At 41.8% G+C, this 26,170-nt stretch overlaps 2 protein-coding genes across 17 annotated transcripts in view; one reads left to right on the forward strand and one right to left on the reverse strand.

The window, feature by feature from the left end:
- LOC309335457 (uncharacterized protein) overlaps window positions 1-26,170 on the forward strand; it is a gene marked incomplete at its 5' end in the record, with an annotated part of 88,716 nt that overhangs the window by 19,901 nt on the left and 42,645 nt on the right. For 2 of the 13 annotated variants that reach the window (XR_014153515.1, XM_081850508.1), the window contains one exon: window positions 24,485-25,887. The exons of 10 other annotated variants lie outside the window; for them this stretch is intronic. Of the gene's footprint in view, window positions 1-9,065; window positions 9,099-24,484; window positions 25,888-26,170 lie in introns of those variants that run through there. One more of the 13 variants, XR_014153516.1, reaches the window with a different exon arrangement.
- CACNA2D2 (calcium voltage-gated channel auxiliary subunit alpha2delta 2) overlaps window positions 1-26,170 on the reverse strand; it is a 541,532-nt gene that overhangs the window by 4,832 nt on the left and 510,530 nt on the right. For all 4 annotated transcript variants that reach the window (XM_081850471.1, XM_081850470.1, XM_081850469.1 and 1 more), the window contains 14 exons: window positions 23,779-23,839; window positions 15,449-15,546; window positions 13,330-13,420; window positions 12,306-12,368; window positions 10,377-10,480; window positions 9,617-9,715; window positions 8,698-8,792; window positions 6,537-6,584; window positions 5,958-6,029; window positions 4,707-4,859; window positions 3,622-3,674; window positions 2,443-2,498; window positions 1,652-1,775; window positions 120-229 (listed from right to left, as the gene is read on the reverse strand). In XM_081850471.1, the coding sequence (XP_081706597.1) occupies window positions 120-229; window positions 1,652-1,775; window positions 2,443-2,498; window positions 3,622-3,674; window positions 4,707-4,859; window positions 5,958-6,029; window positions 6,537-6,584; window positions 8,698-8,792; window positions 9,617-9,715; window positions 10,377-10,480; window positions 12,306-12,368; window positions 13,330-13,420; window positions 15,449-15,546; window positions 23,779-23,839 (1,227 nt within the window). The remainder of the gene's footprint in view (window positions 1-119; window positions 230-1,651; window positions 1,776-2,442; window positions 2,499-3,621; window positions 3,675-4,706; window positions 4,860-5,957; window positions 6,030-6,536; window positions 6,585-8,697; window positions 8,793-9,616; window positions 9,716-10,376; window positions 10,481-12,305; window positions 12,369-13,329; window positions 13,421-15,448; window positions 15,547-23,778; window positions 23,840-26,170) is intronic.

Consider the following 26,170-nt stretch of genomic DNA (forward strand, 5'->3'; position numbering starts at 1 on the left):
AACAACACTGCAATGCTGAGGCAGGGGGGAGAAGGGGAGGAAAGGGTTCCAATGTGGTTGGGCCCATTATGTTAAACCTGATACCGCATCATGCAGCAGAGCTGAGAAGCAAAGGATACCCTTTATCTCCGCTTGGAGAAGCTTGGTGGACTCACACTGGCTGCATATTGGCTTTTCTGCTACAACAAACAGAAGGTTGGTGCGAGCAAGCCTTTGTGCATGGAATAGCCTAGGGAAGAAAAAGAAAAGGGCGTGGGGAAAGGAGGAAGTGCTGCTATCATGCTGATTTAGTACTATTTCTATTTACTGCAGATTATTACAACAATTCAGCTCATAAAATAAAGGTTAAAGTTACATTTGGCCTTATGGCAAAACTACACATGCCCAAATACAAAATATATGCAAACTGCATCAGATAAGAGCTGTATGTGTGTGCAATTTGCCACTTTTTACCTTTCTAAATGCATGCAACTGGCAGTGGAAGAAGGATCAGGCCCCACTCTTGTGTATTTGGAAGGGAAACATGACTAATAATATAGCAATACACAATTTACTTTTGGTCATGATTATGCTTGCTTCTTTACTTATCTAGGCATTATCCATCATATGCATTTAGGTCCAAAATACAGCTTATTTTAAATGTGTTCTCACACCTAATGTGACTGCTTATTTTATTTAAACAATTAATCACCACAGGGCAGGGGAGAGACCAAGACTGTAGGGAAAGGATTTAACTTTTTCTTCCCACTGCAGTCCTGATGAACGCCCCCCAACCCCAGCTCCTATTTCCAGTTGCTGTCAGCCGGAGCTTCCCTCACAATGTAAACAACAGTTTTGGAATGGAGTGATTTTCATCAGAATGGTGGTTAGTGTGTATATGAGGGTAAAAACTCCTCACATTGGCCTGTCATGGTCCTGCTCCTGATTGCCCCCAAACCTCCTGTGGCATCTACTTTTGCTTTTAAAATAAGGCATTTGACACAATGTTTGGTTTGGTTTAATATTCTAATTGGCTTAGTATTCATTCTGTCTGCCTAGGACAACCAGATAACTGGAATTCTTTGAGCAGGGCAGCTAGGAATCTGTCCACCTTCGCCAAATTTCAACTCCTAGGATTTTTTTTTTATTTTTTTTTTGCGCCATGATAGTTAAAACTGTATAAAAATGATATCAATCTGTAGTGTAGACACACCCACCCCCCAATTCAGACCAATATTGCCTGTTCCTGGAAACAGATAGGTAGCCGTGTTGGTCTGCCATAGTCAAAACAAAACAAATTCCTTCCAGTAGCACCTTAAAAACCAACTAAGTCAGTTCTTGGTATGAGCTTTTCGTGTGCATGGGTATCTGAAGACGTGTGCATGCACACGAAAGCTCATACCAAGAACTGACTTAGTTGGTCTTTAAGGTGCTACTGGAAGGAATTTGTTGTTCCTGGAAAGCAATCTATTTGCATAACTCCACCAGGATCTCTTGTATCTTAGCCAAATACCACTCACTGCCCTTCACTAGTTTCTATACTACTAATTCTGGTGATAATTTTAACCCTACTTTAAAAGAGACCTGAGCCAGAAGGGATTACCACCTTCTAGGGACCAACAGTTTTGATCAGCTACTATGAATCTTTATAGCAGGGACATCTCCCACTGACCTGGAGCAATTTCCACAGTCAATGATGGTGTTGTAGGTGTAGTCAACTGTGCTAAAATAGTATTGGGTCTGCTTCATGATGCAGCTGGTCTCCTTGGATTCCATGCTGTCAGCTGCAACATCCTCTGTTTGGACACACAATACATATAGTTGGAAATAATGGAAGTGGCAAACATTTATCTTTCCTGAATCATCTAAATTAGCTGTTCTCCTTTAATGTTGTGTCTAAGGGCTTTAACCACACATTATGTTAATTATAGGGCTTGCAGACATGTCAGGGGATAAAAAAAAAAAATCCTAAATGCAGTTCCCACCAATTTCCATGGGAATAGCAGCACCTGGGGAAGGTTTTTTTAACCTGTGTGTAAATTATAGGTATGGCACCTGCACAGTGGTGGCTGGTGACATTTTGACTTGATAGGGCTACAGTTTTTGACCTTGCTGTTTTCATCACAATAGGAATTGCACAGCACTTATTTAGAAAAGTGTGCCATTACAAGTGGGCAGAATGCCATTGTCTCCTCCTTTCTAAAAACAAACAAATAAATCAATTATTCTCTGCACATCTATGGACAGGGAAAAAGCTCCCATGTAACAGGACCCAAGTATGGTTTTCAGATAAGATAAACTCCATACCTCTTATTTAGAAATTAAGCCATATCACATGACCCAAGTTTTTGCATTCATGTAATGTTTACACTTACACACCTGTTGCCAAAAAAACCCCCTAATCACACAAAAACTTAAATGTGAGGAAAACTAGCTTCCAGATGCATGCAGTAGGGAGCTTACCTGTTTGAAACCAGCTATTGTAGGTTAGTCCATACAAGAACTGCTGAAACAGAGACCTTATAGAAGAAAACAGCAGAGCTATTAGGTGAAGAAAACAAATGCAGGTCACCAACCCAAATAAGTTTCTTGGCTTATGGGACCAAAAAGATATGAAATCTCACTTTTCCAGGCCAAAAGGGTAAAAAGAAGCAAGGAACCTCAAGATCAGTAGTTCTCAGACTTTTTTGTGGGCCACTTAAAAATTGTTGGGAGTCTTGGTGGATCACTTAGCAAACTTTCTCATTTTTGTTCACCTTTTTAATGGTTTTCAGTCTTTTAATTAAAAAACAAGGCTTATAATTCCAATTTTAAAAGACTTCCCTTTCTAATGTGATGAATGCAAGCTCTGAAGTTTGGTGTCATGTTTGTCAGTTTACAAGAGGGGTGCAACTGGGTGGAGGCAGGGCTGGACATAAATCTAGTTCCAATTTTGTTTAGGGTGCTTCTTTTTCATTAACAGCTACTAATTGATATTTACATTATGTACTGTATAGAAGCAGACACAGCTTTCCTTCCATGGTTAATTCCAAGCAATGACACCCTTACATGCACACAGTTGACTATCTATGTCAAATAAAGCTACAAGTGTAGGTCAGCTGAGTTGCATCTCATGAAACCCATGCATACACAGCTGATGAAACCATGTTACCCTAGCATGGTAGGGTGGTATGAATTTGGGAGGGAAACACAAGCATTTCACTCCTGGAGTAAACATGAAGAAAAACAAAACATCATGGTGAAAATCTACACCATATAATCAAAATAATGGGCCCTAGCTCTTGAAAATGGCTCCTTTATCCGGTAGGTAAAAAGTCAAATAATGAAAATTATGTTCAATAATCCAGCTCAGGCTAAGATGGCATCAATTTCTGTCATGGGGGAAAATAAATCAAGTACAGTGGGAAAGTACAGACATTTTTAATAGTTCTGCAACCATTCTACATTCTACAACCATTTGAATGGACTTTGCCTTAGATCTTTGCAGAACTTGTTGAAATGTTGACAACCCTAGAACTATTCTACCAGGTACTTCTTGATGTGTGTTCTCTCGGTATTATATGCAGTGCAGAGTGGCCCAATGTGTGACATTCCTGTCCTGCTCTAAGAGCTTATCCAGTAAAGGGCAAAAGAAAGGCTTACCATGCAGCTGCTGAAGTCCACCAGGCCAGGTTCAGGAAATCTGCCATTGTTGGCTGGACATAAAGGGATAAGGGAAATGTGGTTGTTAACAGAAAAATACCACTGTTAGCTCAAGCTCAATGTGCTGTAGCAGCTTTTCACATGCTAAGGATCAAACACGAAGCCCAGAGGCAGGATTCTGTAATGTTTTGAAAAACCCAACCTTTTGACCACATTTATCTGCATCTAATGGTGCTTTGCCACTGATAGAGAATACACAAATAATTCTACAAAGGGACCCATTGGTTCATGATGCTGAGAAGACAAGGTTCACAAAGAGCCGGAGCAACCCTACTCATGAGCACTGCAAGCACACCCAGGCATGCAAAATTTGTGATTAGATGGCCTTGCCTGGCATCACTTCTCTCATAATACAATTTCTGAGATACCTAGCACTGATTTTACTAGTACTACTAGACAAAGATCAGGAGCTTGGAAACATCTCAGTGACTCATTGTGCTTAGTAAACTACCAGACCTCTCTTGTGGCCCATGAATAGAAGAAAATGAAATGACTTTATGAGAAGAAATGGTGATGAATTACCAATTTAAAACAACTCCATTTGCACTCTGATGCAACTGTACTAAATATATGGGGAAAAGAATGGCAAAGTGTTGCTAGATAGCAGGTAGTCATTGTTTGGATTATCCATGCTCTGCATCACTGACAGACCAAGGCCAATTCTTACCTTTGAGTGTGGGAAGTTGCTTGAAAGATCACTTGATGTGATGGCTCTAATATGCAAAAGCTACTCACTCTCCAGTTCACCCACCATGTGTGGAGAATATTCAAGCCACCACCAATTACAATGTATGCTACAATTTATCACAATGTATCACAAACAGTAATGTTCACCTAATTTAAAAATTCAACAATCCTCATCCTTCCTAAACATTGCATTGATACAGGTGACAATTCTTCTCTTTGCCTTAAGTATACTGTGGTTACTGTGTTTACATAATTCCACCTGTCAAGCAAATCCCCACTTGTATGCACAATGCTGAAACCTCCAGGTAATTCTTCACGGCATGGGAGCCCCCACTCACCACGTAGACCCCACGCGGAGCACCTCCCGTATTGCTCGGAGGTTCTGGAGCGCAGACTGACTGGAAGTCGTAGGATTCTTTCCGTGTGAAGAACGAGTTGTTGTAGAGAGCAGACATCAAGTGAGCGTCGACCTCACTGAAGAACTTCCCTACCTGGAAAAGGGAAAAAAAGGGATGAAATAATTCGTTTAAGCTGTATCAAGCCGATTATGCATTTTCCAACCATGGGTGCTTCCAGACAGGGACCTTTTATTGCAGATGGGTAACAATCAGATTTTTCTGGGTGCAAGTTTGGTACTTCAGCTTCCATGCATTCCCCCCGCCCCGTCACTATATTTGTTAGTATTGCTGTCCAAACCAGTGGGCAGAGCTTGATGGAATGCATCTCAGCCGTTTGGATTTCTGTCCTTCCTCTTAATCATTAATCTCTCCACTGTCTTTTCCACCCTGTATCTCTATGTGTGTATGCTTGACAATGGGAAAAATGGAAATTTATGCTTTCTTTGGAAAGGACAGTGCCTACTTCTATTTGGTTTTCTTTCTTTCTTTCTTTCTTTCTTTCTTTCTTTCTTTCTTTCTTTCTTTCTTCCTTTTTAAAAATGGAGGTAGAACATAGCCATTGAAATCTGGTTTAAAGTAGTGGCTAGCATTTTGATAATGCCTATGACATTGGTTGGGTGCTGCAAAAATACTTGTGAGCATTAGCAGTAATGCTACCTGCCTAATAGAAATGGGAGCAATGTAAAAACTCTGCTAAACATGTAGGAAGCTTCTGAACATGCATGTTGGCAACTGGGGTCCTTCATGTGTCAATTGTCTGATATCATAATGATGTTAGATGACCCAAAGTAATGACTCCCCTTTGTGGGTGTGGTTTGAGCCACTTGCATTCAAACTAGTGATACAAAGGATTATGAGCTGATCAGTGCTTATAGCAAATCCCAGGGATTGGCTGCCCTATGGTACCCCCAGCAAGGAATTCTGTAGTGCAGCTGATCTCAGTGGGCTTGATAGCAAGCATTCCTTTACCTAGGGGCTGGGGCTGGCAACAAGCCTTGCTTGCCAAGCTCTACATTGTTCATATATGCATTTCTATCTGCCCCACACCTTGCGTTGCATATGACATTGGGTGTGTGACAAGTAGGTGTGATTTGGGGGAAACGATGAGCTAAATTGTTACCCTTGTTGGGCCTAATTTGGCCTGTGGACTGGAGGTTCTCTACCCCTGCTTATAGAAAAAGCACAGCTTACCTGGAACCAGTAATCCTCCTGGTTGGAAAGTACCAGAAAACCCCCATCATCGATGAGAACACAAAGGAGGTCCTGAAAGATTGAACAATACTTTGTGTTTTGCAGTGGCTTCTAAATTCTGGTTTAGACATTAGTCTACATGCCTGATTGTCTCCATAATGAGCAAAGGCAACTGTAACTGAGCATTCCTTGTCATTCTATAAACATTTATGGTGCTCACATGTGTTTTAAGGATCAGGGTAGTCTAAGAGAAAGAGAATAAAGGTGGTGGAAACAAAGCTTGGTATGTTTATGTGTATGCACACACACACGCACAGGGCAGCACCCCTTGTTTTGCCGCCCGAGGCAAGATCTTGTCAAACTGATGCCATTGATGGCATGATTTATCCACTGGAGGTGGTGCCCATGACTCTTTGGCTTATGCCGCCCAAGGCGACTGCTTCACCCCACATCAGGATTTCTGACAGTTTTCTGGTTTAGGAAGCAGCTAAGTATACACTACAATAAGCAGTTAGAGTCGCTATGTAACAATCAGCAAAAAGGCCCGGTTATTTTCCATTTATTTTCCATTTTGTTTACCTTGTAATTAGCCTCACAGTCCATCTCGCAGCCTGTGGAGGGGTCACACTGGAAATGAAAGAAGAAAGGCAATGACACCAAGAGAGTTTGAAACACACCTCAAAACTGACTTACTTAAATCCTACATCCACACCCTTCCTAATCACAAGAGGAACAGGTTCTACAATCAGAAGGGAATTGTGAGGAAATGAGAACAGAGACAGCTTTGGCAACATTTATATATACTCTGGTAATGTTTAGATTGCTGCAGTGTGCTGTATGTGGGGAATTACGATGACTGTCCAGTTGGAGTAAAATGGAGTGTAATAATCAATTCTCACAGATCTGCTTCTGTCCACCCAAGGTTAAAGATACGGCAGGGGAGGAGGGCGGGGAAGAAGGGTGCCAGACCAGTTTTGCAGGATTGAAGCCACTCCTGCTGAGAACAGTAATAACAGCACATGGATTGTTCACATGGAGATCCATACTGGGAGAAAATGTAACTAGTAAAAAAGTCGTCTTAAAAGTGGTTTGAAAATCGTTCTAAGGAATAGAAGTGAAACGTGCCAGCAAGAAGCAGCAGCAACAGCAGCAGAAAAAACACTAACATGGACTGGCAATGGGATTCACTGCTTGGTGGTCTTCACTTGTTTTAAGGCACAATTCAGTGTGCTGTCTTGTCTTTGTCCTACAAAGCTCTAGATGACTTTAGGTTAGTAGATCTGACAGACCGCCGTTTCTCATACAAATCTTGCTGTTCTTTAACTTCCTCTGAGACCCCAGGTTTGGGAGCCTCACCTTTTAGAAACTAGGCTGGTAGTTACCAGAAATGTCTTTGTTTTATTGGTGGGCCCTTCTTTATGGAATATCATCCCCAGATATATTAAAGTATCTCTATGTTTAGAATCTTAATGTTTTAAGCATTCAGGACCCTCAAAATGAACTGGAGGGGCAAAGAAGTGTTATGAAGTAGGATGATAAACCACCTCTTTCAAGAACAGTAAGATAGATATATAGATATAGATACAGATTGGGATATACCGTATTTTTCGTCCCATAGGACGCTCCGTCCCATAGGACGCACCTACTTTTTTGGGGGGGGGGGGGAAATAAAGGAAATTTCCCCCCTTTATTTCCCCCCCAAAACCAGGTCGGGGAACAGTGGGATGGCGGCGCTGCGCCTCCCCGCTGTCCCCTGAGCTTGTGGGGCTGGTCGATGTCTGTCCGGCGCGCGGGGCGCCCTGCTTCAGGGCGCAATGCGCGCCGGGTGGCAGGCTGCTATCCGCAGGGTGGGGAGCCCTGCGGGGAACTCCTGCAGGGCTCCCCACGCTGCGGATGTCTGTCCGGTGCGCGGTGCGCTCTGCTTCAGGGCGCCCCACCCGCCAGACGGCAGGCTGCTATCCGCAGGGTGGGGAGCCCTGCGGGGAACTCCTGCAGGGCTCCCCATGCTGCGGATGTCTGTCTGGCGCGTGGGGCACTCTGCTTCAGGGCGCCCCGCCCGCCGGGCGGCAGGCTGCGGACACCTGCGCGAAGCACGGGGCGTCCTCCAAAGGGCGCCTCGTGCTCCGCGCTGCCGGCTGCCGCCCGCAAGCCTTGCGCGCCTGGGGGGAGTTCTCCCGGGCACGCAAGGCTTGCGGATAGCTTCCTGGAGCCTGGAGAGCGAGAGGTGTCGGTGCGCACCGACGCCTCTCACTCTCCAGGCTTCAGCAAAAGCCTGCATTCGCCCCATAGGACGCACACACATTTCCCCTTCATTTTTGGAGGGGAAAAAGTGCGTCCTATAGGGCGAAAAATACGGTAGATATATAAGCTCTGGGCAGTCCTTTTTCTGGGGGGATGCAGGGGTATGCATACTCCTAAACATTTTGTGAATCTTTGTACTTTTGTCCATTTACTGTATTTATTTTTTCCTGATTTGAACTATAAAATGGTGATTTTCTTGTGTCAAAATGAGAGTACCCCTAAACATTTTAAAATAAAAAAAGCACTGCCTCTTGGGGTTCATTCACTGTTGCCAGAGGGAACCTGGCATGTCAGTGGCGAGGGTGACTGCTCTGCTGCAGTGTTAGAACAGCACTGGGGATGCAAAGTGGACTTGCACGTGCTCCTCAGCTCCAACCATGTTATCTACAAAATGCAAAATCCCAGATCCTTTTCCAGAAGGATATTTTTCACCACCTACTCTTCGTGTCCCCAGCTGATCCCTTTCTGTTCGGTTACTTGCAAGGACTTTAAATTTTTCCGCCCATGCCTCCAGGTCAAGTTTCACTCCTACCACTGGAAAGGGAAAACAAAAGAGATATTTAGGTTAGAAAAATGTTGTCTCCTTTTTTTTGTCTAAACACCTAGGCTGCATAGACACCACACATTTAAAGTTCATGGCTTCCCCCCAAAGAACCATAGGAACTGTAGTTTACCTCCCACAGAGCTACAGTTCCCAGGATTATTTGGCGGAAGTAATGTGCTTTAAATGAATGGTGTGCATCTAACTCAGCTGTTCTGTTGTTTCTTATTAAGTACTACATTTCGATGCATTTTTCCTAAAACCAGCTTCATTCAGAACTGAGAAACAAAAACGACTTACCGTATTTTTTGCTCTATAAGACTCACTTTTTCCCCCTCCTAAAAAGTAAGGGGAAATGTGTGTGCATCTTAGGGAGCGAGTGCAGGCTGCGCAGCTATCACAGAAGCCAGAACAGCAAGAGGGATTGCTGCTTTCACTGAGCAGCGATCCCTCTTGCTGTTCTGGCTTCTGAGATTCAGATTTTTTTTTTCTTGTTTTCCTCCTCCAAAAACTAGGTGCGTCATATAGAGCGAAAAATACGGTAGCTGCTAACGTGTACACAACAATTGTGACAGTATGAAGGATTACGCAAAGGCCACATGAGCCTTCAGCCCAGTAGAGGGGTTTGTCAACCCAATAGTCCAGAGAAATCCAAGCGTTTTTGTAGCCTAACTGAAGACAATGAGCTGGTATTTATGTAGACTGCTTGAGAGGCTGCGGAAGGCTTCACAGCTGCAACTGATGTAGACCAGAAGACCTGAAGACAGGAGAGACATTCCAGAGACAAAGATACAGGCAAACGCCCCATCATTCTTACCTGCTGGTTTCAGGTGCCTCTCCCCAAAGTTGAGCTCAACTGCTGTGCTGACAAGGATCCCAACTGTGTTGTTTTCCAGTTCCAGCCCTCGGTAGTTGACTATAGGGGGAAGAAGAAGAAAAAGGACCTGCCAGTCTGTGGATGGCACAGGCAGCATAACTGTTGCAAAGCTCTCTCTGGCTTGGGTGGCAATGCTTTATGGTTCCATGCAGGGCTGACTTCCTGCCAGTGCCCTCTCCCTGCTTCCTTGTGGTGACAAAATGAAAGGCTGTGCCTTACTTTTTTATTTTATTAACATTCTAATTAGTAATCTATGACGAGAACACTTTTCTGCTTAAGCAATTACCCACTGCATATAATATGAAAGGGTAGCCACAGCATATGCAGCAAGCAGTGAACCGCTTTATTACATTACCCCTTGTCCTCAGTGGAGTTTGTGAATGCAAAGTGGCAGGTCCCTTATGGTGCAAAAAACCTAAGCTCAGAAGCTATAAATTACGGACCTGGAGGCATGATGGGGTTCTTTGCCTGCCATTTATTACAGAGCTTCAGGAACCATGGCTTGATCAAGACTATGTAAATACTACATATTACTATCACTGTCCTTGTAGTAAGCCTTTAAGCAGAATTTATTGCCTCGCACCTTGTATCCAGATGTCTGGTGCCAATTCCTGTAGTTCCATGCTTATAAAGGCTATCGAAGCTGAGGGCAGGGCAAACCAGTCCCACCCACTTGGAGCACTGTGTAGGGCATACTTACAATCCCTGTAAGGGGTCTTAAAGATGTGGCCTTTGTTATCCAGGCTTCTCCGATAGAAACTGGCGTTGAAGGGCTCCCGGTCTTCTTCCCAGTCTTCAGCAGCTCTTTAATGAAATCAACCAGCCCCACAGAATGTCACAAGCTTTTGGCAGAGATTTTATTTTCCATATAGCCGCAAATAAAATACTGGCTTTTTAAAAAAAAACCATCAATAATATGTACTATGAACATTTATACTTTCACAAACTCCAAATGTTCATTATACATACATATAAACAGAATTGTAGAGATGGATCACCATATGTAAACAAATAATATATTTCACCTCTGAAATATAGGATGGTTTTGAGCCATAAATGTTCTTTTATTAAGACTACCAGCTATTTACTGTGGCTGTGGTACAGTTTTCATTTTGCACAGAGACAAGTGCTTGGCAAACCCACCCTTTTTGCAGCCCCAGGCAAACAGAGGATCAGGAAGTCTACCAGGCCCCTTTCAAGCTGCATTTGGTTTAGTGAATCACAATCTACACGGGCACAATTCATTGTCTACTGTCAGCCTTTAAAGATAATTGCACGCTTTCAGAAACCTCTAAAACCACAAGGGTCACAGAATCACAGCGATGATTAAAACTTAATAATTGGTAGCCTATATTCCTTTGAGCATCAAGGGCACCTGAACCCAGTAAATTACCACTAATAATTTCCCCCTGAAGGAGGTAGTTGGGAATACAAATCTATTTTGTCGTCAGGAAAAGTGTTGTGAGGGTCTTACTAACCAGAAGTGTCCTTCAGTGACACAGGCTGCAGAGTTGTTAGTGGGTACACTTTGACATTACCTTTTGCTCCTTGTGCTAAAAAGAAGGCCATTCAACACCTTAAAAGAACATATCAAGGAATGGATTTTCTGGACGCCCAAAAGTAATGTGGTACCATTAGTATTCTGTCTACCTCAACAGTAATTTTTGGAAACCTAGCAATGCCAACAGTTATGGCTTTTCCCATCTGCCTTGTCCCACCCTCCAGCCCAAGGAGCCTTCATAAGGGAGCTGTTTCCAGAGGAAGAACCATGAGGGGAGAGAGACTCTGTTCGCCATGGGGGGGGGGGGCTGGTTTCACCTGTGTGGCTCCACCTTCAGCCCAAGGAACCTTCAGAAGGGAGTTGCTGCCATGGGAATTATGCGTTTGTGTATTTTAATAAGATGAACAGAGGGTGTGGAGTGTCTGCGTGCATGAACTTCACAGCGCTTAGTTCATCTTTTGGTTGCTATTTTGTTAATGTTAATAGTGTTTTATGGATTATAAGTGCTGCATTGATTTGTTAATCCTATGACTTTTGCTTTAATTGTGATGTTTAGCTTATTTTTTAGTTTCTTGATTTGTTAACAGTGTTTTATAGATTATAACTGTTTCACTGGAAATTTGTTAATTATTTGGTATGATTTATACTGTATTTGTGATGTTCTATTATTGTTTGAAGGCTGCTTTGGGATTCAGTTGAATTAAAATGACATAGAAATACTGTATAATCAATCAAATCAAAATCAAATCAATTCAGATGTTAGAAATGCTTAAGAGGACAACAAATGCAATAAAATGTACATAAAATACTTATAAAATATGTTTTTTTCAATGTAGCTTGACATGGATAAAAATGCGTAAAACATGTTTCATATAGATATGACAATACATGAACATTTGCACCCTTAAGGAAGTAATTAAATTGTTGCATTAGTTTCACTGGGACTTGGGCTGCAATTTAACTGTAGTTACCTGGGAGTAAGCTCCACTGCACTCAACAGGGCTTCTATGTAGATGTGGTTAGGACTGTATCCTTAATCATTACTAACTCTAGATTACGGAAGATTGGGGCCACTAAATGCTAAACACATTCTCTTCAGCTACAGATAATGCAACACTTGTCACTTACTTGTTAGGGAAGACACGTGTGATACCACCATCTGTGGCAACAAACACAGCTAAGAGGCTATACCTATAGAAAGGCAGAGATAGAAAGTTACAACTTCAAGCAATATACCAAAGTTCTGCTTCTCATCAATTTGTCTTTGCCCTGCACCTTTAGTCTATGTGTTGATCAGTATAACTGTGGTAGGTATGGTTTGTGTTTTCCGCCCTTTGTTTTCATTTTGTATTATCTTCAGTGCATTTTTACAAGAAAATATGGTGCCGGTACTCACCATGAAGTTGTTATATTTTAACATTTGAAAAAAAAAAGTGTCCATACCCTTGAGTACCCCCAGAAAAAAGCACCAATCATATTGTATGTTTATGTTGTGAACCTCCCTGAGATCTCCAGATGAAGGGCGGTATAGAAAATTAATAAATAATAAAAGGGGGTGTGCGCATTTAGGTTAGTATAGCCCCCTGGGAATGGGAGTGGACAAACTTTTGAAAATGAAAAACTTTTATCAGATTTTATACTGAACTGAAAGAACTTCTAAATGGTCAAGTTACCATGTAGTTTAAGTTGTGACTTGCAGTTTAGCTTGAATAAAATTTTAACTTGTCTTCAACTTTAACTGGTTTTAAATTTACCCTCTAGCTTTGATAAACTAAACTAGTTTTCACTGGTTTTAAACTGAATGGAAAGCTGAAACTTTCAGCTGAGCCTTAAAACCTTCCGCTTAAAACCTCACCTAGCCCTTTTAACATAGGAAGACTTAAATCCACGTTAAGCTTGTTCTTAAAGCTAATCCTATTTTCAAAAATCTAAGATTACTAGGTCTGTATCGTATAGAGTTATATATTAGTTGGGTTTCCTTTTATCCCTTCTCCAGAACTGACCAATTGTATAGGCCTGCTAGCCTCTCAGAAGAGAGTTTCAGGGTGAACACTGCTATATATCTGCTTTCTTCCTGGCTGGAAAATACTCTTGTTGGGGCACCAAAATGCTCCCAGTGTCTGAAAGAGCATTGAAATGAAATTGTATTTACGTGTTAAGGTCTTGGTCCTTCCACACTCTTTCCACCAGCTGTTGGGTGATTCCTGTGTCCAAGATGAGGTTGTGAAGGAGGAAGTTATCACCTTGAAAGAGAAAGAGAGAAATGTTTCCAATCCAGAGTCTTGCTTATTGAATATCCCCTGAGGAGGGCTCCACTCCATTTTAAAGTATGATGGTGAAGAATCCTCTTTGCCTTCTACTCTTGCTTGCCTTTTCCCTCTCTCCTTGCATAGCCACCTTTTCACTTGTTTCAGCAGCAACTTAAACTGCATCGGAAAGCAAGGATACTGCAAGGTGTGCAGTGGACCCTTTCAGTGCTCACTGGTTAGAATGCCCTGCAGAGGTTGCCTTTAGTTGATAAGCTTCTGAGGTTGCTGTGTGATCCTTATAACTTGATTAGTTGGCTATGTATATTAAGTTATATATGTTCACAAAAGTAATAAACCTTAGAGTACATGACCAGCTCTGTTAGTGCATCCCAGTACTTTCTAGTGTTATGCTAGTTTTGCAATGTTGTCAATGATTCTCCTCTCAATCCTGGAAGACCTACCAACTCTGCTGGTAACCTGTTGCACCTTGGCTTCTCCAGCTCTGCTGATGTCTCTCAAGTTAGAACTCTCTTACCTAAGTTGTCCTGGTAGGACAGGCAGCCTCTGGCATAATTCTCCACATTACTGCTGCCACCACATGGTAGGTCTATGTCCCCTTTTACTTGACTTAATAGAGGTGGGCACCACTGGCAGAGAGAGTCTAGGTCATGTATGACGGAGAACCTGCGGGTCCTTCAGATTACAGCTCCCATAATCCTTGAGCATTGCTGAGGCTGGTGGGAGAAGTCCAACAACATTTGTGGGCAACAGTTTTCCCATCCTCCACCCCATCCTAGAGCATCTCTTAGCGCTGCTACTATGCGGGGCACATTTCCTTCCCAGTTGTTTCCTCCGTGCATTGCCCTATGGGAAAAGACTCTGAGCCTTTCCTGGCCCTCTTTTGTTTCATGCGATTGCCACAGATGTCTGCCAGCTAAGCCACATAGTTCTCTGCCATGTGGGCATGGACTTTGAGACTGCTTCAATTTCTCAGTCACGCTGAGTGCAGCAATGAAACAAAAGCTTAAAAGTGGCATTTCAGTTATAGGCAGGATTGGAAGGGGACTTCTAGAGCTTGTTGTCACCAAACTAAGGATACTTTAGGTGAAAGACTTAAAAAAATAATAATTCATACACAGAGGGGAGTGATAGTCCATAGGCTTCTTACCTTATTTTCAGTGCTGAATTGCGTTATCACTAGAAAATTTAACTGATGTTTAATAGCAGGCTGTTTTCTTGCAATGCAATCTCACTGTTTTTATGCTATCCCTGGAAATGGATTTGTCTGCCTTGGTTGGGGATTTGTCTCAGGAACAGACCGGTTTTATACATGAGGTACTTTTGTGAAATGTGTACTACTAACATTAGAATCAGAGAGCAACAGCCTTATATGGAATATGACCTGGTCCAAACCAGATCACAACTAGAGTACCTGCTGATGGTCACATTTATGCTTGACATACTGCATTACTCAGTGACTGTGCTTGCAATCCGAGACACCCTTTCCTGGGAATAAGCCCCATAGAATTCAATGGAGTTTGCTTCCAAGTGGATATGCCCAGTATTTCATTGTGAACTTAGGGGTTTCATTCATCATTTGCATCCTCCTTTCATGACACCAGATAACCGATACTACAACCTTCCCCAGAGAATAGTAACCCACCCCAATTCTTTCTTCATAGGGTGCACACTATCTAAATCAGGTGTGGGAAAACTTTGCCCCTCCAGGTGTTGCTGAATTACTGCTCCCATGTTCCCTGGACATTGGCCATTCTTGCTAGGGCTGATGGGAGTTGTGGTTCAGCAACATCTGGAGGGCCAAATGTCCCCCCACTCTTTTATTTTTTTGGAAAACATAAACTTTGCTCCATTTTTTAAAAAACAACAACATTTAAATGCATATCTTTTAAAGCAGAAGCACACTTTTGCTTCTGGGTTTTTCCTTGGTTCTCTCACCCAAACAGTGCTGAGTGTTTCTTGAGAGAGGGCTGAGTCTCCACTGCATGCCCCGGGGGTACTTACATTGCTTGGAGTCAGGCGTCACCTTTTCCATGAGGGCGATAAAGTTTTCCAGGAATTCAGTGTTGTTATCCGACTGGCTGAGGTCTTTGCAATATTCTCTGGGATTATGATGAAAAGATTTGTCGTTTGGAAGGATGAAAAAGTTACTGTCAGTTTTCTTCCTCTCAGAACTGCTATAATCATGACTTTGTGTGCAACGTAGGTGAGGCTGTTACCCAGTCATGTTGCTGTTGTGCCTAAGAGAACACTTTCAATACTGTCTGCATACATGTTTGAGATAGGAGTGGTGGGGGATTCCTGTAAAGATATTTGTCCTGTCCATGAGCAAGGCTGTGTGAGACATCAGTACTTGTGTGCACTTGAAATCTATTTGTACAAATGCATTTAAACGTGGGAATGTGAGGAGGAGGAAGTAAGTGTGGAAAAGGATATGTGTAAAAACCTAAAATACCTTAAAAACAGATCTTCATATTGAAGATACTCATACGCTGTTCTGTATGACTTGGGCTCAATTTGGAACATAAGTGGATACAGATTGTAATCATTATTTATTTCCTGCCTTTCCCCCCAGGTGGCTTACAGATAAATTAGATGGCACTGTGCTCAATAAAGGTGGTATTTGGGTTTCCCACACTGCTATTATAGTGCCTCTCAAGAATATTAGAAGACTATTAAATAATGTGGGGCTGATCTATGGAGGAATAGTGGGCAGTCTGGGGAATTTAATGACCATATAAAAATCTGTGGCATTCACTCATTCCTGTTATTGACTGATGCCACCCATCACCATCTGAAACAAGAAGAACACTATGAATACTGTGACTGCTTCTCTTCTGGATTTGTGTAGCAATTGCGCTGCTATTCTAAGAATTCAGTTGTTTAATTAAACTCCTTTAATTCCCCAACCCGGTGCCCTCCATGCTGGCTGGGGCTGTTGGGAGTTGTAGTCTAAAAACTTTGGAGGGTATCAGGTTGGAGGAGGTTGCTGTAGGGAAGGTAGCTTAATTAACCATGATACTTGCTTGAACCCCTTTAGGTTTAGAAAGACTGTGGCAAAAGAAGGCCTTCTTTCCTTCAAGCTCATCTATTTTTGTGAAGTTCCAGAACTGTCCTTTATTCTGATTTTCAATATGGCCTCTGCAGAAGCTTTACAGAGCTTTACAGCTCTCGTAAGAAAAAAAAGCTTCTGTTTATAAACAAGTACTGTTCGACAAAAATGGAAACTTTGGTAATCAGGATGGTTATAGATTTATATACAGCTTTGGAAAACAGGTATGGGGGACTGTAGTTTCACCTGTGCAGTTCTAGCAATAGGTTTTTTTCTTATCCATCATTTTATCTACATTTGGTCACAGCTTTATTTAACTCTGGTTTCTTTGGTCTCTTTTTAAGCACAGCTAAATAAATATGACTCCTTCATGTATGTAATGAGATCCCACAGTGGGAAACTTAGGATTCAAAGATGATATAACTAATGCCTCTATTAATCCTAGTAGGACTTCCAGTAGTAGCAGGTCTCTCTAGAGCAGTGGTGGGCAACCTTTTTAAGGTCAAGGGCTGCATAAGAGTCTAGATGGAAGATGAAGCCCTCTGGCTGTAAAGTACATAGCTCCCTGTGAAGCCACAATACTGGATAATGATGTCTGATTGTATTCATACCACACTGGCTTCCATTACAAGCTAATGCAGTTTAGGTTTCTGGGATACAGGCATTATGAATGATACAACACTGTAGTCAAAGAAGCATGACTTTTTTATGTCTTTGAGAATAATACTCCTGCCTCCTAAATGAAAGTAACTCTGACTAGAGATGGGTGAATGTGTCAATTTCAGTTTCTTATTTTTCAAATCTTGAGTTTGGGTCTCCACATTTCCACATCTGTTTGAGATCCCCCCCCCCCAAAGTTCCAATGAAAATTTATCAACATTTTAATGCAAATTTCTAATACATATACATTCTTGTACGCAATTTTGCCTACATTTTTGCAAAGCAGTTTCCCAGAATATAATGCATTTTGTGATATTTTCACTATTATATGTATTTATGGACACACTTTTTCTCTAATACATACCTTTTTGTACACATTACTTGGCTGGAGAACTGCACTGCAAAATTAGGTAGGTTTGCCTTTAAATGTGAACTGAATTGAATATCTCCCATCCCTATCCTTAACTCGCTTGTGTTAGGTTCTCCCTAAGAAGCAAGTGCATCCCCAAATAAACAAAATAGAAAGATACAAGGATGAGCCATGGCTGTCTACAAATGAAAGATGTATACACAGCGCAAGTCACTTATATAATGTGCCACTTTATGCAGGCCTAAATCTTTTTCATTGAGACTAGTCCAGCCAATCAACTTGCTTTGCCCATTTTGAACAATCATTTTGAGGTTCCTTCTTTGTATGCTTTCCCTACAGTACATTTACTGCTTCCTACATAGGCTTTAACTATTTCACCACATACAGTGGTACCTCGCAAGACGAATGCCTCGCAAGACGAAAAACGTGCAAGATGAAAGAGTTTTCCGTTTTTTGAGTCGTTCCGCAAGACGAATTTCCCTATGGGCTTGCTTCGCAAGACAAAACGTCTTGCGAGTTTGTTTCCTTTTTCTTAAAGCCGCTAAGCCATTAATAGCTGCTAAGCCGCTAATAGCCATGCTTCGCAAGATGAAAAAACCGCAAGACGAAGAGACTCGCGGAACAGATTAATTTCATCTTGCGAGGCACCACTGTACTTTTCTGCAAATAATTATTTCTGACTCTAACCCTAAAGAGCAATGGACTGAGGACGGAAAGAACTACAAGTTAGCACAGCACATCCGAGTTTTCCCAAACATTTGTTAGCAGTTAATAATAATGTGAGCGCTGGGCATTTACAAAAGAGAATAAAAAGGAAGAGGAGATGTTTACTCCTTCATCTGCTCCCTCTACCCACCACACCTACCCAGTCGCCAAATCTCTCTCCTTTCAGTGGTCTTAGGAGGCAGGCGAGAGTAGTTGTTGGGAAGGATCAAGCCCACCACTACTTTTTATATGCAGATATGCACCTCAACCTTGCACGAGTCATATGAGGCAGACATGGGACTGGGAACTCTGTGTTTCCTTTAGAAAGTGTCCTTTCTCCTCATCCCTTCTCAGGCTTATTGAACAAAGCAGGAAGAATATAAGTGGAGCACACTGTAATCCAGTAGGCAGACAGACTAGCAGCAACAACTGTCCAAATTGCATTCACCATGTGTTGATGTATACACAGACATGCAAACACATAGGAAATGCCTTCTGATTCAACTGTGCACCCAGGAGCACTGGTAAAGTGAGCAGGACCATAATGCAAAGGGGGAAAGCGGCAGATTAAGCACTTGGTGACTGGAGTATGAAGGGCTGTGCTTAGGAGGCAATGAGCTTTGAGGCAAGATGGCTCAGTTTCTTGCATGAATTGAACTGTAACTTTGCATATGGGACTCCCTTTGTTATCGTCCTTTTGCAAGAGAGGAATAACGATACTCACCTGGACAAAATTTCTGGTGTGCCATTTGGCTTCACTTTTGAATGTTACTGAATTTGAAAGCTGCTTCTCCCATGAAGCTTCGCACTTCAAGGAAATGGGGGACATGATAGTAGTGAGTGGAGAAGGAATGCATGAGAGAAAACCCTGAGAATCTGTTTCATTTGTGGAACAAATCAATATTCCATAGTGCACAGACGTTCTCTGGACAGTAACAGAGAACCACTCTTCACCCACAGCAAAAAGAGAACAAGGTGGGCAGCCATGCTTTGGGTAGGAAAGCACATCCTTCATATAGATTGATAGGGGCTAACTCTAGACTGTAGAAGGGCATGTATTTTCAGTACAGACTTGTATCCTCTCTCTCTTAAAAAACAACCCTACCCAGGTGATAATTCGTGCTCTTACAGACCCCACACTTCTAATGGGTTGTTGTCTATCAGGATTGCCGCCCCAGAGTGTGTGTTTGCATGCCTGCAAGTATATAAAAGACGGAGAATTATTTATTACAGAGATCCTGCTGCAAATAACAGCTCTGTATTTGGCATTATGCCAGTATACTTCTGTCTCTGGAAGCTTTCCAAGAGCTGCAGCTGTGAAGTTCTTGTGAACATTTTTCACTTGCTGGCTTTGCATTGCCAGTAGCTAATGGCTAAGGATGGCGAGAGTGAGAGTGTGCCTGGCCTCATTCCTCACTGCCTCTCAGGAGTAAAAAGTAAAGGCGGACGTTCATTTAGAGGGCTCATGACAGCACACCATTGCATTTTCTGATGCTAGAAAAAAAGAGAATTTACTGAGTTTGCCAATCACAGTTTATGGTAGCTCCAGAGGCCCTAAGGGTTTCTCACAGCTGACAACACTGGGAGAAAAAATCCCCTACATACGGGGCTTTTGAGAAAACTGCTGAATGCATATTCAGGCATTAAGGGGCTCATGCAGTGAGGGGAGAGTGTGGACATGCTAGTTGACCCCAGCTCTTCCTTTTGCCTCCCCCTTGCTGGCCCTGCCACCCTCCCATCATTGGAGGAAAAGTTCCATACCAGGAAGCCTACACAAATACAGCTGGCTTTCTGCTGTAGACCCTCTTCTCTTGTCCAACACAGAGAAGGCAATGGGAACAGTCAGGCCATCTTCACCTTAACTCATGTAATGCTAAATAGGTCTTAAAATAAACCTAATAAGAAGGCTTACCCAGGGCCATGTTTCTAGGTCACCTCCAGACTGCCACTATTTTGCAGGAGGGATTTAGTCACAAAAATGACACAGACACAGGCTTGGCCCAACCACAAAGTGGCAGAAGCCCCCGAGGCAGTGCATCTATGGGTGCCCTGCCGCCTCTGGCACTGGCGCTGACATGGCATCTAAATCTTGGAAGATCTCACTAGAAATTGGTGCCACTTTTCTGGTGGTGGAGGTGGGGGCAGGACTGGGCAGCACATCCAGTTATGTCTCAAGCAGTGAAATGGGATGCACTGCCCCTGCAGAAAAATGCATTAGAAAGTGTGGGATAATTTTTGATTGACAGAAAGATGTGTAACCTCTACGCAAGCAAGTCAGGATGAATGCTGAATCAAGAGCAAACACCATATATAACCTACACACCAGCTGTGTTCAAGGAAATCAGGATGATACTCTGGACTGGAGGGTACAACTCAAACCAATGGCTTCAAGTTACAAGCAAGGAGATTCCGACCAAACATTCAGAAAAACTTTCTGACAGTAAGAGCTGCTTGGCAGTGCAACAGACTCCCATGAGAGGTGGTGGACTCTCCTTCCTTGGAGGTTTTTAATTAGAGGTTGAATGGCCACCTGTCATGGCTGCTTTAGCTGAGATTCCTGCATTGTGGGGGTTGGACAAGATGACCCTAGGATCTCTTCCAGCTCTAAGATTCTATGATTCTATGCTGAATAGACAGGGCAAATGGAAGAGCCTCTAACTCGCAAAGCAAGAGCAAATCCACTTTATTCCCTGCTGTATCATACTGCTCCCAAGGAGGTAATCAGCGTGCATATCTTGTTAAGTTTGGCTTTCACAGAAAGCCTAAACCCTGAAGTAATTGTGCTTCAGTGTTCTGGAGACCACACAATCAATTCCTCAACAAGTATCAGATGTTGTGTAATTGAAGTCATTAACTGGTCAAACCAAGGAAGCTATATATCCATCATAGTGACTGGGCAATTACCTGTTGTGTTGCACTCACATTGTGAATCACTGGAGGTGCTAGTTTCATCAGTGCATGTTGCTTCTGTTACTTACTTCAATCTCATTAATACACTGTTGTTGAGCCAAATTCTTGCTGCATTTCTCTAATGAGGGCTGAGAAAAACAGCAGTAGATGTACAGCAATACAGTGCACTCCACTTATACACCCCGTATGTTTTTATGGACAGGCCTTTGTATTGAACAGGCACATTTTTTGCACTCAAATGCTTCAAGCTAACCGTTTATACTTCCTACCTGCCAGATTCTGGAAAATGAATTCAAATAGCACTTAAAATATATTTGTAAGAAGAGATTGAATAAGAGTCAGGCCTCACCTGTAAATGTCTGTAATCACATTTTAGGAGAGGCAAAGCTATTTTACTCTGCTAATTTCCTGACTTTCCATCAATATATTGCAAGTCCTCCTACGTTGAGTATAAAATCATCTCGGCTGTCCACATAATTTTGTTTCTCAAAGACCTAGAAGTACACAACACTGCATCCACCAATATATCTACACAAATGTGTACAGATATATGTGCTTGCACGCCCACAAATAGATCATTAGTGATATATGGTTTCTGAAAATTACCATGGACTATTGGCCATATTAGTATTGATGAGATATCATACAGTCTCATTAGTATGCTGTTTGGTATTATTGGTGTTAAAGGGCTAACAGATGGTGCAGCTGAAACTCAAGTGCTATCATGTGACCTTCTGTATTATGACTTGACGGAACAGGAGTCTGTTTGTTCCGATGTAGCAAGAGACCTGATTAGATGTTGTGTTGTAACGAATATTTTCCGAAGAATTTGTTTGCAGTGTTCTGGTTTCTATTTATAGAAAAAGTCTAACAAAATTGTAAATTTCCTAAAAAACAACAACATTAGATTCATGTATACATTTCACATTAGTGTGACTTTGAACACTGATTTGGATGCCGACTATGTAAAGCTCTTCAATTATAGTATGGATGCTAGTGATGGACTGCTGCTCACAGCACAGAGATGGGGAACTTGTGAGTTCCCAGAAGTTGTTAGACTACAGCTCCCATCAGCCCTGACCACTGACCATGTTGGCAGGGGCTGATGGGAGTTGGAGTCCAACATCTGTTCACCTCTTATGCTATTATGTTCTCACTGATTATGCTTTGTATAAGAGAAGCATCTTAGAATAGTAAATCTAATAGTTGTATAAATAAAAGTTAGAAATCAACACACCCTCTTCAGTATTATTCTTTTCTGTACAAAGCTGAATTTGTGGAGGGTTATCAAACCCATGTGATGTACAGAAATTCTCTTCCATTTTTAAAAATACCATATTAAAGATAGGAGGGACTAATAGGATCTCACCATTTCACTTTACCCAGATGCCAAATGTAACATCAGTTTATTGGATTTTGGCTGACGTTTGCCAATAAACCCCCTTCTCTGTCTCCCTATGGCATTTCTATCTTGGCTTGCTTTGATAGCTCATGGCAGCAGCCATCGTTATTTGACCTTCCAATTTTACCCTCAGAACAACTCTGTCAGGTATGTTAGGCTGAAAGAGAACCCAAAGTCACCCAGTGAGCTTCATGACTAAGGCAGGCTTATGAAAGTGGCTTCGTGATTTTTTTACATATAGCAGTAGACTATTTTATCATTCCTACTGTATTAATATGGCCTCACAAAGGTCTTTAGCAATATTGAATCATGTACATTTTGAAAATGCTTTCTGAACAACACAGTGTCTTTATGAAAGCTTGGAAGTATTTTCATTAATAAAAATAGTGCAGTGAGTGAGTGATTCATGCTATTGTGGTGTTGTTTATCATTAGGTATTTTTAAATTTTGGTATTTGTGAAATCCAAAAACATAAACAAAAGTGACCCAGACCTATAATTTCTTTCTTAGAAAAAAACTGGCAAAACGCCAGTCTTGTGTTAAAAATCATTTGGTCAATAAATCATGGGTCAAACAAATGCTGTGTGATAGGTGCACCTAGTCAACAAAATCAAATAATGGGATATTTGGAGCAAACAACGCTTTGGGGCGGAAAATATTGGCTGAAATCATTCAGTGGGAAATCTAGATGGCATTGCACATGATACTCCTGCCTTCCAAAGAGGGCTTTTGGCTTAGACAAACACTGTGTATTAGATATAAAAATGTATTTCAGATTTAACTAACATGATGGCATGATCTCAACATGATCCAAATAGGACTGACTTATTATTTTGTGAGTATTTTCAGAAACTATACCTATATATGTATGTGCACATAATATCTCATACGCCGGCATACATATATACTCTTCTTATGTAGGTGAGTGAACAGAAGGTGGGACCACTGCGCTGCCAACCACAGTGGCATCTCAACAAGGTGCAGGTGGCAGCTGTAGTCTCAGAGTGGCACACAGGCAGACGACAGACACAAAAAAGAAGGAAAGGAAAATGACCAAGACTTTGGCACAATGAGGAGGTGTCAGCTCAGAAGGGTGGGAGTGATGAAGTAGAATATTTAAAAGGTGTGGCAGGGAGGGAAGTGGGGATGGGAAAGGGGGCTGAGTCAGTCCCAGGATCAGTGTTGAGGGGAGAGTGGTTGAATGGACACCTCAGCAAGCTCACACGCAAAGCTACCTTGGAGCAATGAATACATGTCCCTCGGACTCAAAGCTGTTTGGCAGCAGGTATTCAAAATCTGCAACAGAAAGGTAACGTTATCCGGCAGGGGTTTGAAATGAGGGAAGAAGAAGGCTTCAGTCTCAGAATGTGACAGAAGGTAGAAAAAGAGAAAAAGAAAAAGAGAAAGAGAGGAGTAAGGGGAGAGAGAGAAAGAGAGAAAGAGAAAGAGAGAGAGAGAGAGAGAGAGAGAGAGAGAGAGAAAGAAAGAAAGAAAGAAAGAAAGAAAGAGAGAAAATAGACAGGAATAAACAAAAGAGGCAAAACAACTGACTAGTTTTAACAAGAGAGAAAGGAGAGAAGATTCTTTGGTAACTAGCATCATACAAAGTTATAGCCAATATGGTGCCAACATTTGGAGGATTTTGATATTTTATTGTCTATATATATATATTTATATATATATTTAAAAATCATATAATTGAAATTAAATATGTTTGATAGATTGTATATGTATTGCTTTAGGGCTATACAGTTACATATACACATATACACACATATATATCCTCATATTTATACATATACATATATATATGTATGTTTGGTAGGTTATATGGACATCTCTCTCTTATTACGATATTAACAACAAAAATAAACCACATGCTCTGCTCATACGGAAAGAGAATTACCAAAACAATATTTTGTAAGAAAAATTATCTTTCAGGCATCAACATGGCCAAACCAGGGTCCTTTATGAAGACAGTCCAACCAAAGACTTACCCATCAGATAGAGGTAAAATGCAATGCATTGTCAAGAGTGCAGCAGCTGCCTTCTAGCTGACAGTGGTCTCAAAGCACTGCAATAGCCATCCCTCCCTAGTCCAAACATAGAACACATCCTCCAGATTTCATAGGAGCAAACAGATGCAACCATAGCAAGCACAGAGCAGCATATGTGCTCTTCCAATGCTGAATTTCCAGCTCTATTGGCAGATGGCTTGAATTTGTCTTTCTACCTGCCTGTCAGTTTGTGATATGTCCAGTACTCTCTCTCATCTGCTTAACAGGCATTCAGCTTAAATGGCTTTATTAAAACAAAGAACTAGATGTGCAAACAGGGCATATGCTAGATTAAGTTAAAGCTGTGCCCAGATGAAAGTCTCCAGCCTATTTCTGAACAGAGAAATTGGGAGGATCATTTCACTGATTTTTCCCAGTGTGAGAGGAGAAATCCTCCATTTATTTCTCTAGAATGGAGATCACCATTCAGTGGCAGGTACAGTTTCTCCACCCCTCCTAGCCAGTTCTTTTTCTGATGTTGCTAGAAATGAATGCAGCCACAAATGTGTTGGCCACCTTGCCACCGATTTGCGTTCTCTACAACGCCATAGACCGACTGTTATTCTGGGGCAGTGTGTGTTTAGATGGCAGCCACCACAAAAAAGAAAAGAAAAAGAATGGTGGTGAATATTTGGAAAAAAATTTGCATTGTAGTCTTGCTTTTCTTAGGAATGTTTGGAGTGGGGGTGAGAGAAAAAGGAAAGACTCAAAAATATTCTCAGCAAAGTGTCTAAACAGCAGAAAAGAGCAGCTGTGAGGGGTGCTCAGCTGGAATGGCACAGTTGCTGAAGAAACAGCCAATTTACCAGTCTTCGAGGAAAGCAATAACTTGTATACCAGTTTGTTAAGTTGTATTTTATTTTTCTACTGGCTGGATGATTTTCAGTGATGAGATGCAACAGAAGAGCGGTATCATACACCTTTAATAGTTGTGTAGAAGATGGAATTTCAAGATAGAGGTTTCTAAATATATATATATTTAAAATAAATTAGTAATCATCATGCCTGGCCTTTCTATTGCAATATAAATAAATAAATAAAATAAAATAAAGCCTTGCTAAATGGGTCAGGCCTCCTCAATAGCCTGCTTCTTAGGGGAGAGTGTATTCTTATTTAGAATTGAACTATCCTTCATAGATCACCAGGCCTATTGTTCCTAGAACAACCTCAACCAGGAGTTTCACAAAGAACTTAACAAGGATGGGAGAAGAAAATAAACCCGCAGGACCATGTGGGAAAATTCCCATAGGGAAGTGCAGTAATCACTCCCTGAAACCATGCTATGAAGTAGGAACAAAACCATTGCAAACTAGTTCGTCCAGTTAACCCTTGGCAGATGGTCCTGACTGATACCATGGCCATTGCTTTCAACAGCTGCTGAGAGATCTAGGAGAATTAACAGGGCCATTGTTTCCTGTCTTGCTCCTGGTATGAGTCTTCTACCAGGCAATTGAGTCAGTTTCCATCCACAACACATCCTGAAGTCAGTCTGAAACAGCCAGTTTCAACCAAAACGAGCCAAGCCAAGCTGGTTTTCTACCGTCTGCTAGACCTACTTTGCCAGGAATCA

The sequence above is a fragment of the Podarcis erhardii genome, assembly GCF_964252035.2.
Source record: "Podarcis erhardii genome assembly, chromosome: 2".
NCBI lineage: Eukaryota > Metazoa > Chordata > Lepidosauria > Squamata > Lacertidae > Podarcis > Podarcis erhardii.